We start from the raw sequence: 13,808 nt of genomic DNA on the forward strand, positions 1-13,808 counted from the left end.
TTACTCGATTATGTTGACCCTTTTGGAAGCAGCTTTGGATAAAAGCATAAGGGTCAGTAGACTGCACCCGTTTTAACAAGTATGGCGTAAAAACCATTCTGGCAGGAGATGATAGCAGAAGCATTATTCAAGCTTAAAAAGGTAAAGTCGATCATTACCTGTCAGCTTGAGTGTGACTTGTGGTTAAGTGTAATTGTATAAAATTTTGAGCCCGGTTAACGCCATTAAGGTTAAAGACAAAAGTGGAGATCGAAAGGCTGTATGTTCAAACAAATAAAAGTTTGCTCACAATAGCCCATAGAATCGCAATCTCAGATGACGTGTATATAGACAGTTTGAACTTTATACTGCCAGAGTTGATTTTTACTGTTAAATCTGATTTTCAATAATTGATTATAGATTTAGTATTATATCCCTTTTACTGTAAGCTTTGACCCTTAACACTCTTAGAAAGCATTTTAATTGAAGCCTTTTGATCTGTGACTCAGTCATGCTGATACTCCATGTACAGGGTTAAGTATTGATAAGAAATCAGAGCAAGCTACAGCAGCAGACGTTCTGACTCTGAGGGTCCATTTATTAGTAACTTACAAGGACATGAGAAATACCCACTAATCACATACTCCTGTAATTAACTGTGTATTTTAGTTCAGTCATCTCCTTCATGGTACCGCAGTGACTCCATATGCGTGCCAATAATGGAATTCTCCCCATCCTGAAACGGCTCTGTGAATTTAACTCTGACAATACCATCACTTAAAATGACATCACAAGCGGTGCACACCTAAGCATCTCTGGGTAAGATTTCCATATAAACACACCAATAAATGCAGTGAATATCTTTGCTCCAAAGTCAATTCCCTTGAATCATTTCACTCATCAATAGCTATGAATTCTGTTATAAGTGGTAACACATCCTGTATGATATGGCAGGCCATTAGTATACTGGGAATAATTTATTGTTAAGATGTCACTCAAATGTTGAGGGGAACTTTACACCATTCCCCCCAGGCATCATAGCTTTATTACATTTCGATGACTAATTGTTCACATGTATTTGTACACGACTGATCAAAAGTTTTAGTACACCTCAGTTTTTCCAATTTTTCTTCAAATTTAATCATGGTGAAAAAGTTAGCAGTAAACTGCCAGAGGTTTAAATTTAAAGTTTAGGTCAGCAAAAACCGAAAACAGAGGGAAATTTCAGAGTATTACAAATGGGCCTTCTTCAGGGAACAACTAATAGGTTACAACCTACAGATGGTCTACAACAAATAAAGTAAATTAATCCATGCAAGTTGAAGCAAACAATTTGCACAGGTGTTCCAACTTCTGTTGATTACTTTAAAATCCTCTGTATGTCTTAAAGCAGAGTAGGAACAGACACACGCTACACCCCAGAAAGCTGTAAATTCCAGTGATAATGGTAAGATTAACAAATGAAATGAGGACAGAGCATTATTACCCTTAGACGTTTAAGCCTTTTGTTTAGAGAAATTGTAAAAAAAACCCAAAGTGAGTCCAGTGGTGTCCTACACAATCCAAAGACAATTGGAGATTGGAAGAAACTCTGATAGGACGAGATCTGGCAGAGCCAAAGTCACCAGCCAGTCAGAAGACAAGTTTCTGAGGATCACCAGCTTGCCTGATCACAGGCACCTCACAGCTTAATAGTGCAGGTCGAGACAAGCAAGTGTCAGTTTCTACTGTGAAGAGGAGACTTTGTGCTGCAGGTTTGACAGGGGGAGTGGCAGTGAGAAAGCCATTCCTTAAAGGACAAAATAGGGCCTTGAAATACCAGCTGTGGACTACTGCAAACTGGAAGAAAGCCTCAAGGATTGTTGAATCCAAATTTGAAATACTCGGTCCATCACGTTGGGTATTTGTATACCGTCGAGTTGGTGACAGGATGTTACCTCAGCATGTGACACCCACTGTCAGACATGGAGGAGGAAGTGTGATGGTCTGGGGTTCTTCTGGTGGAGGCAGAATTGATGACTGGCATTCTGAATCAAAAGGGTTACCACAGTTTGGCTGTTATATCAAAACAAGGTGGCTACTGATGAATCAAAGATTTGAATAAAAGTTTGAACTCTTAATGATTCTTTGACTTATTTTGCACCACAGATGCAATGTTTGCTCTGAAGATTTCGATGGAGAAGTTTAGAGAAGGCCAGATGGAGTTGCATTGTGTCTTTGTGGACCTGGAGAAAGCATATGACAGGGTGCCTCGAGAGGAGCTGTGGTATTGTATGAAGAAGTCAGGAGTGGCAGAGAAGTACGTAAGAGTTGTACAGGATATGTACGAGGGAAGAGTGACAGTGGTGAGGTCTGGGGTAGGAGTGACGGATGCATTCAAGTTGGAGGTGGGATAACATCAGGGATCGGCTCTGAACCCTTTCTTATTTGCAATGATGATGGACAGGTTGACAGACAAGATTAGACAGGAATCCCCATAGACTATAATGTTTGCTGATGATATTGTGATCTGTAACGATAGTAGGGAGCAGGTTGAGGAGACCCTGGAGAGGTGGAGATATGCTCTACAGAAGAAAGTAATGAAGGTCAGTAGGAACAAGACAGAATTACATGTTTCTAAATGAGAGGAAGGTCAGTGGAATGGTGAGGATGCAGGGAGTAGAGTTGGTGAAGATGGATGAGTTTAAATACTTGGGATCAACAGTACAGAGTAATGGGGATTGTGGAAGAGAGGTGAAGAAGAGAGTGCAGGCAGGGTGGAATGGATGGAGAAGAGTGTCAGGAGTGATTTGTGACAGACGGGTATCAGCAAGAGTGAAAGGGAAAGTCTACGGGACGGTAGTGAGACCAGCTATGTTATATGGGCTGGAGACGGTGGCACTGACCAGAAAGCAGGAAACAGAGCTGGAGGTGGCAGAGTTAAAGATGCTAAGATTTGCAGGACATTAGAGGGTCAGCTCAGGTTGGACAGTTGGGAGATAAAGTCTGAGAGGCGAGATTGCATTGGTTTGGACATGTGTAGAGGAGAGATGCTGGATTTTTTGGGAGAAGGATAGAGCTGCCAGGGAAGAGGAAAAGAGGAAGGCCTAAACGAAGGTTTATGGCTGTGGTGAGAGAGGACTTGCAGGTGATGAGTGTAACAAAACAAGATGCAGAGGACAGAAAGATATGGAAGAAGATGATCAGCTGTGGCAACCCCTAACGGGAGCAACCAAAAGTAGAAGAAGATTAAATGAACATAAGCATACTCTGTACACTTTTCTCTTTCTATTTCTTCAATATTTCTCCTACTTACTCCAAATTGAATTTCTGCCGTGAGATAATATGTCCAGGTGTTACTCCTGCCTTGCGCCTGATAATTTCTGGGATAGACTGGCTGGCCTGTGATCCGGCCCTGGATAAGCGGTTTAGAACATATTCTTGATTTCTAAGGGGCTGTGAAAAGCACAAAAAATGGGGCATTCAAAGTGTGTTCAAATAATAAGTGCTACTACTTTCATTTCAAAAATGGTATCAAGAGTGAGAATTCAAACACTTTTTAATTCCATACAGTGTGAATGACTCTTATTATTATGCTGTGCAGTATATGCAGAAGAGTCAGACTCCTTATTACAAAGAAATCTATAGTGACGATTCTGTTCACTTTTTAAAAAATATAAACAACAATTTCTCTTTTTTTATTTTGTCTTTCCCTTCTGCACCATGGTGGATGAATTTTAAGTCTTATAAATGTCAAAAATGTGTAATGTCACGTGGCCATTGTTCATTTTGAGTCATTTAGCACAGTTGTAGCGTACTGGACATTTAAGCATGAACAAGAATGTGAAATCCAGGTTTTCTCTGTAACAGTCTCAAGGAGTATTTATTTTTGGGCCGTCGTAAAAAGACAGAATTAAGTACTCCTTGGCTCTGTCGCAGTCCAACGAGAAATATAAATAAACATTTGAGAGAAAAAAATAAAGACAGGGGAAAAGAAGAAGTGATATCCGTTTTTCACATTGTTACCTTTAACAAGGCCACACATGAATGGCAATAAATTTGCTGAGATAATGGAAGCTGGGAACTTAACTCGGCATTCAATTGATTAAACAAACTGAATTTTTGTAAACGTCCCAGAAATGAGGTTAGTAAATGTGTCTGTGGTTGCCAGTTTGGATTTGTACAAAAGAAATGCTTAGGAACACAGTGTTAACCAGTTTTTGGCTGCATTGGCTATGTGATAAATGCAAAGTATGTCACTTCAAAAGTGAGCAAATCTACAGATGCTAATCGGATGTCACTCTTTTGGTTGGCGCCTAATTGACCTCCTGACATGAATCCTCCTGAGAACCTTAAACTATTTACTGCTACATTTGGGTTTGATACTCATGAATCAGGTCTTTAGATGTGCAGCAAGGGCAATCAATGCACTAAGGGATTCCCCATACATGAAAAATGTGCTTATCATGTGGGACAGGACTGAGATCTATTAAAGCGTCAGAAAGAGCAATTGAAGCAATTTCCCTTGACATACATTACACTTGGAAAGGACTGCCTTCTTTCTGGGCCCCTCAGTTTTCCTGTTAGCAAATACAGACCACCCGTACCCCTCCTCCACTCCACTGCACACCTCCCAAGAACAGCCCCCCATCCCCTCCTTTATGACCTCCTGACAGCTTCAGTAAAAATAACTTGAGCCACGGCCAACACTAAGATAATTTCCTTTTTCATTTGAGAGAGATTATGAATTTACAGCAAGTTAAACGTTGCTATTTGATGAAAACTCTTGAACAGATAGATAGATAGATAGATAGATAGATAGATAGATAGATAGATAGATAGATAGATAGATAGATAGATAGATAGATATGAAAGGCACTAGATAGATAGATAGATAGATAGATAGATAGATAGATAGATAGATAGATAGATAGATATGAAAGACAATATATAATAGACATAGATAGATATGAAAGGCACTACATAATAGATAGATATGAAAGGCACTAGATAGATAGATAGATAGATAGATAGATAGATAGATAGATAGATAGATAGATAGATAGATATACCTGTATAGATAGATATGAAAGGCACTACATAATAGATAAATAGATAGATTTAATCATATATAATTTTGACTCATTTCTTGAATGTACAAATGGACATAAACGTTCACAGACTGAAATCAGCAAAGGGGGACACCCCAGGAAACAAAACCCTGATCTGTAAAATGAACAAATATCCATCTTCCATTACTGTGCTCCATTAAATGGCTAGATGTCCATGCATTGCTCTATTCATCAAGTCACCCTGGGGCCTGGTGTTCTTATTCTGGCCTTGGTTACCAGACTGGGTGACACCAACCCCAGTGATGCCATATTGTGCTTGTTATATGATGAATGAGAAAATCATCAGTGAGCATATTCTTGTTCCTCGACAAGTTACTTAAGCCTGCATCACACTACATGTCTCATCACAACTTCTAGCTGGAGAGAGTATCAAATTTCATGGCTGCTGGTGTTAAATCTTGTTGACTTTGATGGCTAACTTCACAATGGCATCACTGCACAGTGCACACAGAGAAATAGCTGTGTACGCTGATGTACTGAGGAGTTACTCATATCTGTAAGACAGAAAGAGTAGATTTTTAAGAATAAGTAGGAACACAGCTATTTTAATGGTTTGAAGTCTAAATATTCAACATAGACCTCAGGATTAATGTTTGCAGTGGTATGTATTTTATGATGTAAGTAATAATAAAATGCATTGCTTTTGTTATTCTAACAGAGAAGGCGCCCAAAGCATTTCTTCTTATATGATACGCTACCGTGGCTGTTCGTTTTTCTGTCCAGGATTTTTAAATCACCTATAGCTTGCAAACCGTTTGATGTATTGACCTGAAATTTGGTACACAAATAATAATAATAATAATACATTTTATTTATATAGCACCTTTCCCATATAATACGTGACCTCTACTGTCTGCTTTCAAGGTGATGATTGACCTCTAAGGTTTTTCCTTTTTTATTTTTATTTTATTGTATAATCAACTCTCGACAGCGGCCAACAGGGTGGAAGTGCGGTGTAAGATACAAAGTTACTAAGTTACTAATTACTAAGTAATTGCAACAAAAAGACTGACTTAATCAGTTTTAATGTGAAAAGATGCAGACTGAAGAAGAGAAGAAGCAGGTCACTAGGGTGGAGAAAAGAAGAGATACTCAGGAAGCAACAAGCACATCAACCTCTGAGCAAACGCATGCTAAACATACAGAGAAGAAGGATGAAAACTAGGAATGCTCAAGTCCAGTGTATAGTCTAGTAATAACATGCACTGCTACAAATGCTTGTAATGTGCCATTTGTTGGAATGACAAATGCAATCCATATACTTCTGTTACATGCCACTTGGTATGGGATTTGTTAGAGCAGTGATAATGTTTGTGATGTGGCATCTGCTGGAATGACAAATGCAATGCATTTTCATTACAACATATATATGTGATGCGCCATCTGTTGGAATGACAGGGACACGGCAACTGATCAGACACACATATACACAGACTCAAAGACACTGATCCTTTTATTAATGGGGATTATATGGCTTTGGACTTCAAACCTTGAAGTTGTGGGTGTGGCTAGTGTGAGTGAATTTAGATGTGTGTGTGTGTTGGGTGGTGTGTAAGGGTGTGTGTTCTACCAATTCTTCCTTTATTTCATGCATGTTTATTGATATAAACCTGGCTTGCTGTGACCCTGATCATGAAAAATTTGTTAAAGAAAATGAATTGATCTAACGTGTTTTTACATTGAAAGTAAATATTTATTGAAACATCTAAGTCACTTCTGATTGTTTGGGGACATCAGAATGTTTTAAAGTCCCGTTGATAAATATTTCAAATTATGTGACAATACATTTTTATTTACGCATGCCTAAAGTAAATGACAAACATTTGAATAGCAAACTGTGAGCCTTAAATTGTAACATGAACCTTCATAATAAAAATCCCAAGATGGGACACAGCAACACAAAGACACAATAGCGCACTTCACTGCCAGTGACCATTTATCTTTTCACATGTCTGCCGACATTAAGTTGTTGACCACACACCATTAAAAGTAAAGCTATAACTTATGTGTAGCGGACCCTGTCTTTATTAAATGATCGCTGAGAGATGTTTTCTGGATGTCCGGGCAGACCAGTTTGTTTTGCTGTTCCAGGTCAAGTATTGGTGACAATGTTTTGTTGTTTGTTTTCTACTCCTCAGGCCCCCCTGATGTGGAGCAAGTCTGTGAGACCAGCGTTCGGACATGGAGCCCAGACGCTGGTGTGGATCAGCAGACCGTGGCCCCTGCCTGCCCTGAGCCCCAAGGCTGCATGCTGGAGCTGGAGTTCCGCTACCCTTTAGTCCCAGATTCCTTGACCCTGTGGGTGACCTATTTTTCTCTAGAGATGGGCGCAATGGGAACAATTCATAACATTGAAGTTTTGACTGTGAGTGGCAACAATGTGTCCCTTGGCCCCCAGAACATCTTCTGTGAGGTCCCTCTGACAGTGAAGCTCTTGGTCTCTGAGAAGGTTTACGGCATTAAAGTTTTTACGATGGACGAAGGGTTGGAAATCGATGCTGCCCTCCTTACGTCACTACCCAACACCCCCCTCTGTTCTCAGTGCAGGCCAATCCAGTACACTGTGGTGCGTAATCCACCATTTTCAAGTGGGCCGACTGTTACCATCTCAGATCTCAGCCGACGATACATCGATAGGTGAGTCACTTATCTTGATGTCTCAAAGAAAAGATGTTTTTAATCTGCACTTGACAAAAGTCTGATGTGTTGTGACTACATGTGCATGGCCAGAGTCAGTAAAGGTTTTGGGGCTTAACACCTGAGATAATCATTTCAAGTTTAATTTTCCATGACTGGTTGTGCCACAGTTGACATCTTTACAGCTACAGCTGTGCCAATAAGAAAATCCCAGGTATGAAGAATTGTGCATTTGGGACAAAAGTAACAATTAAAAGGCACTGAGTCAGGAGACAATTCCTTATTTTGTTTAATCTTTACATAGTTTGGTCTTGCCTTCCACAGCAAACCTTCAAATAAGTACCGTATATACTCGCTTATCAGTCGGGTCTTGAAACCCAAAAAATCGGTTATAAAATCAGACCCTGACTTAAATACCCGTTCAAAAATACAACACTTAAATTTATTTATTTGTTTAGCATCTTCTTGCTTCCTCCAATCTCGCACCAGTTTCTCAGGCGCATCAAATTTTACTGCAGCAGCGCAGTTACCAATTACTTTCGCCAATTCAATGACAACGTTTAATTTAATACCAGCTTCATATTTTCTTGTGATCAAACGCTCTGTCATAGATAAGGGATGCTCTTACGATAAAGGTGTATGAGGGTAACAACCACTAAGCAGTGCAAACGTCGCTTTGGAATAGCTCGGGAATAGTTTGTGTGGTCACGTAGGCACAATAGAGAGAGAAAGAGGTTAGGAGCACATGCTGATACAACACATTGCTGCACCCACATAGAAAAATAAGGGCATGTGCTCCATGGTGAGCGTTAGCATATCATAATCTCTTGGATCAATAGCGTGAGTTTTCCGCATTCGACTTATATGATCGACATTATAAAATACCAGAAAGTATACAGTAAAATCAAGTCCCGACTTATCCACGGGAAAACTTATCTGCGAATATATACGGTAGTTATAAACACCCTGCAGTTTGTCATGGACTTTCATTCATTGGGCAGAAACTCTTATTTCTAGGGAAGAACTGTCCATAGTGAACTGGGAGTTCCATAGTGAACTGATTTCAGAAATATTTATTTGTCCTTCTCCACTTTAAGCCCATTTGTGAGTTCACCAAACACAGCTGTTACTAGGTTAGGAGGGATTGTGATGGTATTCAAAGAGTTTTGTTCAAAACGATGTTAATTTAGTGCATGCCTAGAACATGTGGCTCAGTGAGTGATTGCAACGTTCACAGGTTGAATCTTGCCCTGGAAACAGTTTGGATAGTTTTAGGGTTAGTCTTAGGGTAGGGGATAGAAGCCTTGCGAAAGGGTTAGGGGTTAGGGTTGGCATCCTCTTAAACCAAATCAGCTGCCTCATTAAGTCGGGTTTAATGAAGTTCATGTTATGTCCATCCTTGTGTTCACCTTTTACAACAGTTCCGAGATCTTTTGGAGCTGTGGATTGCTTGTAAGAGAAAGTATTCTATTCATTTAAATTCATCATAATTATTACTCATAGTGCCATGAAATGTATGTTTTTGCTAAAAACACTGATACAGAAAAATCAAATATATAATGCAATACATTATAAAGTAGAACAATAAAGTTCAGCAGGACCAAATCAACTAATGTAGCAATGACATTACATAACAGTCATTTTCCATCCCACATAATCCAGATCAGGGTCATGGGGGATGCTGGAGCCTATCCTAGCTAGCATACGTGTGCAAGGCTGGAACAAACCCTGGACAGGGCACCAGTCCATCACAGGGTGAACACTCACACACTCCAACCACACACTAAGACAAACAGAGTATCGTCAATCCACCTAACCTGTTTATCTTTGGTAATATAAAACACTAAATAAATGTGAGAGTTGCATGATCACTAGGGAATATTCAGCAAAGCAAATGCACGATACAAAGATAGATCCTAACACTAACGGTGTTGCCACCATTGTTATAGAAAAATGCAGGCTGTCGATATTACAATGGATCTATTGATATAATACTGCATTTATTCTTTCATTTAATTTATCTTAAAAATATAAATAAGTTATATATATATATATATATATATATATATATATATATATATAGTATATATATATATATATATATATATATATATATATATATATATATATATATATATATATATATGTTGTGAACAAAATAGAGAAAACAATTATGAAGATTAGAGGAGTCCACACCGTATATTAGAAGCACCACCAGCAATGTGCAGAGTAGTCATAAACAACTGAGTCACGTCAGACTGGTCTTTTATATTTTCTTGGCAGGAAGAGACGGGATAGGAAGGGAAGTGAGGTCAGCAGAGGGACATGGTCTGGTACTGAAATAGGTGGATCTTTAAGCAGTCTTCCCTTCTGAAGGCCTGCGAAAGAAGAAGAACAGGCATTAGAGTCATCAACCCAAGCTAAACCCTTAGACTGCCTCCCATGCACATGTGTGTGACTATATATATATATATATAATATTGCCTTAGTGTAAAACCTTGTAACAATATATAATACACAATATCTGAAGAAGATATTTAGGAAAAAGTTTACATTTTTTTACCTCATGAAATTTTTCTATTAAATGTCATTATAGACAACATTCTTTGTAAATACTCTGTCTGAGTTTGGCAACAGTTTGCCTTGTTCAGGACCATTTACAACCTTGACAACAACATCTGAAAAACTTCTAACTCTTGATAATGCCACATATAACTGACTGTGGCTGAATACTGGTTGTGGCAAGTAAATGGCAACTTTTTCTAAGGTGCCCCTGAGCTTTATTAATTGTTATGGCAAAGGCAAATGTAACTGGAAATTGTTGCCTCCCTAAGGTAAAGGGTAAATTAGTAGAGGATGGAGCCAAATCAATACGGGGAATAAAGACGATGTCCCCATCAGCTGAACCTGTTATTACTTGAGCAATGATGAGGTTTCTAAACACTCTTTTAGTGTTTATATTCCTAAGGAGCATAATTATTGCTCCCTTTTTAAGGTTCAGTTTATGCCTCGGCATTCCTGTTGGAATTAGCTGATTAAGAAACTCAATAGGATAGCTCTACATATCTTGCTCAGTTGATAATTTTTTTTTTACGCTCATTTTCCTGTTCTTCTATAGATCTATTTGCTCTTCTGAGTCTTTCTCTTGTAGCGTATTTATGACGCTCATTTTCTTTGTTTTTAATCTATCTATGTGCTCGTATTTTTCTTTGTCTTTCAGCCTTTCTTTTGTTGATGTTTACTTGTTGAGCTCTTCCAGGAGATGTTGCTTAAAAAGGGTTTGAGTGTCTGGGTCTTTTGTCCCACTTGACGTGTCCTTCTTTTTGGGTGGTATGTTATTTTTAGATAGTTAGTTAGTAAAAATGCGCGGGGCACTATGTGTGGCGTCTCTCCAGCAATGGATTTAATATGCGTGGCCATGAGTACCCAATCAGCATTCTCCCCAGCAAATGCACGGGGCACTATGTGTGGCGTCTCCCTAGCAACGGATTTAACGTGCGTGGTTTCCACCTTTATTTGCTTATCATGCGCGGCCGAGGCTACGCCATTCACTGTGTTGCTTATCATGCGCGGCCGAGGCTACGCCAATAACTGTGTTGCTTATTATGTGCGGCCGAGGATACGCCATTCACTGTGTGCCCAGGTTCCACCTTTATTTGCGTATGATGCGCGGCCAAGGCTACGCCATTCACTGTCGTGCAAATGGGCAGGGCACGGTGCAGCCCCGCGCATGCGCACTTCACCAAAAGACACACACACACGGACACCTGGACGCACACAGGGGTTTTTATTAGAGAGGATATATATATATATATATATATATATATATATATATATATATATATATATAAATATATATATATATACATCAAATAACCCACACAATGTGTCGGAGAAGAAGCAAAGCGTGCATCTGAGTGACACATTCTTTTGTCTTCTCTTTTGAAAAAACTGGATCAATTCTTATATGTTGGCAAAGGTTTTGATTGGTGAAAAGTTACTAAAGAACTTTTCGCAGTGAATATGCTATGTTCAGTAGTGATGTTGTTCATGAATTATTTTTCTGGAAATTAGCCATGATGCGGAGTCAGACAAACATTTTTTTCCATGATGCTTTGCGTGGCCAGCGTGATATCACAAAGCTGTAGCAGCCATATGCAGAACCTTCAGACATGTGTACTGTAAGTGTATTCCATCAAACATTTTTTGTGACAAGGCACCTAAAGGACTTAGAGTTTGTGAGAAACAAGATTCTCTGGTCTGATAAAACCAAGAAAAGCATCAAGTTTGGAGGAGACCAGGATCGCTCATCACCTGCTCATTACCGTTACCAAAGGTGAAGCATATTGGTGGTGGCATCATGCTGTGGTGTTGCCTTTCAAAAGCAGGAACTGTGAGAAGAGACAAGGTTGATGGAAAACTGAATGGAACAAAATATAAAGATCTTAGACTGGCCCCAAAGGTTCACCTTCCAACAGGGCAATGACTCTAAGCTCAAAGCACAGACAACACAGGAGTGACTTAGGGACAACTCCTGGGAAGGTATTTAAGTGTCCCAGCCAGAACTCAGACTTGAACCAAATCGAACATCTCTGGAGAGTCCTGATAATAAATATCTACTAATTTGTCTCCATCCAGACTGAGGGGATCTGCAGAGCAGAAGGTCAGAAAATCCCCAAATCTAGCTATGCAGAGCTTGTTGTGTCAAACTGAAGAAGACTTCGAGCAGGAATTGCTAACTCTGGGGCTTCAACTAAGTACTGAGGAAAGGGTCTGAATTCTTGTATCAGTGGGATATTTCAGTGCAAACAATTTAAGTCCTGATTTTGCTTCATCATTCTGGGGTACTGATTGTAGCTCCCTGCGATCCGTGACATCCACACTACAAGCTGTCTCAGGAAAGTGAACCGTATCTGGCGGGACCCCAGCCACCCTGCACTGTCACTTTTCACCCTCCTCCCATCGGCAAAGCAACTAAAGTCCATTCAGACGAGCACTTCCAGGTTCAGGAACAGTTTTTACCCAACTGCAATTAGACTCATGAACAATCAGTAACCTTGTGTCACCTCCACTGCTACCTGCACATATACTTCTGCCACTGTCTCTATTTATTCGTAGGATTCTGGTTTTAATTATTTACTTATTATATTCATTTTTTTATTGTGTGTGGGTTTTTTTTTTGTTTTTGTCTATGTTCACTGTCTGCAAGGGCACATGCAAGCAAGCATTTCATTGTACATGGTACTTGTACACATGACAATAAAGAATTGAAATTGAAATTGATTGTTACTTGATGAGGGAAAAACGACGTTAAATAATTTTAGCACAAGGCTGCAACATAACAAAATGTGAAGGGGTCTGAATACAGTATGAATCCACTGTAGACGATGTAAACATACACTTATGAAGACTTTTAAGACCACATCCTTGTCAAGATTTGACTTCCGTTACCTCTAATGCTGGTTCCTACCTGAAACCACTCTATAAGAGTTAAAAATATTTATCGTGCTCATCCAATTTCTCTAGATAATGATTTATTTGAAAATATTCATCTTTTTTTTAACTTGCCCTTTAATGTAAGGTATCTTGACCTTAAGATTTTTATAAAGTAATGGTCCTCCTGAACACCGTGCCATTATGTTTTAATCGAATGCTATTGATGCTCTTCTGCATCACTTAATCAGCCGTCTAGACACTATGGTGAATTAATTAAACAAATCAAAGAGCTGCTTTTAAAACTGAATTATTTCCTCTCTTCCCATCTCTTTCCAATAAAACTTAGAATGATTAATGATAGTAGGGCGCAAAAAAAAATACCACTTTATTCCTCCTACTTTGGAATGTCAAGTTGACATTTGAATAACTGCGATCACCACAATGTTAATGGATGGGTGACTTCTGCTTCGATTTTCCACCTTGGCAAAGGCAGCAGGCATCTGTCCAGACATTGGGTCACGATGCTCCTGTGAATGAACCTACTCTCTCTCTCTCTCTGTCTTGCTCATTCATGGGTTGAATGTATCCCATAAAACATTCTACATTTACAGTTTCATTTATTTGCTTAGCAGACGACTTACAAAA

General features: G+C 39.2%; 1 protein-coding gene across 1 annotated transcript in view; it reads left to right on the forward strand.

The window, feature by feature from the left end:
- Positions 1-13,808, forward strand: part of pappaa (pregnancy-associated plasma protein A, pappalysin 1a) — a 722,863-nt gene that overhangs the window by 292,107 nt on the left and 416,948 nt on the right. Inside the window, exon 7 of the mRNA XM_039762740.1 lies at positions 7,229-7,727. Within this exon, the coding sequence (XP_039618674.1) occupies positions 7,229-7,727 (499 nt within the window). The remainder of the gene's footprint in view (positions 1-7,228; positions 7,728-13,808) is intronic.

Source organism: Polypterus senegalus, chromosome 9, assembly GCF_016835505.1.
Source record: "Polypterus senegalus isolate Bchr_013 chromosome 9, ASM1683550v1, whole genome shotgun sequence".
Taxonomy (NCBI): Eukaryota; Metazoa; Chordata; class Cladistia; order Polypteriformes; family Polypteridae; genus Polypterus; species Polypterus senegalus.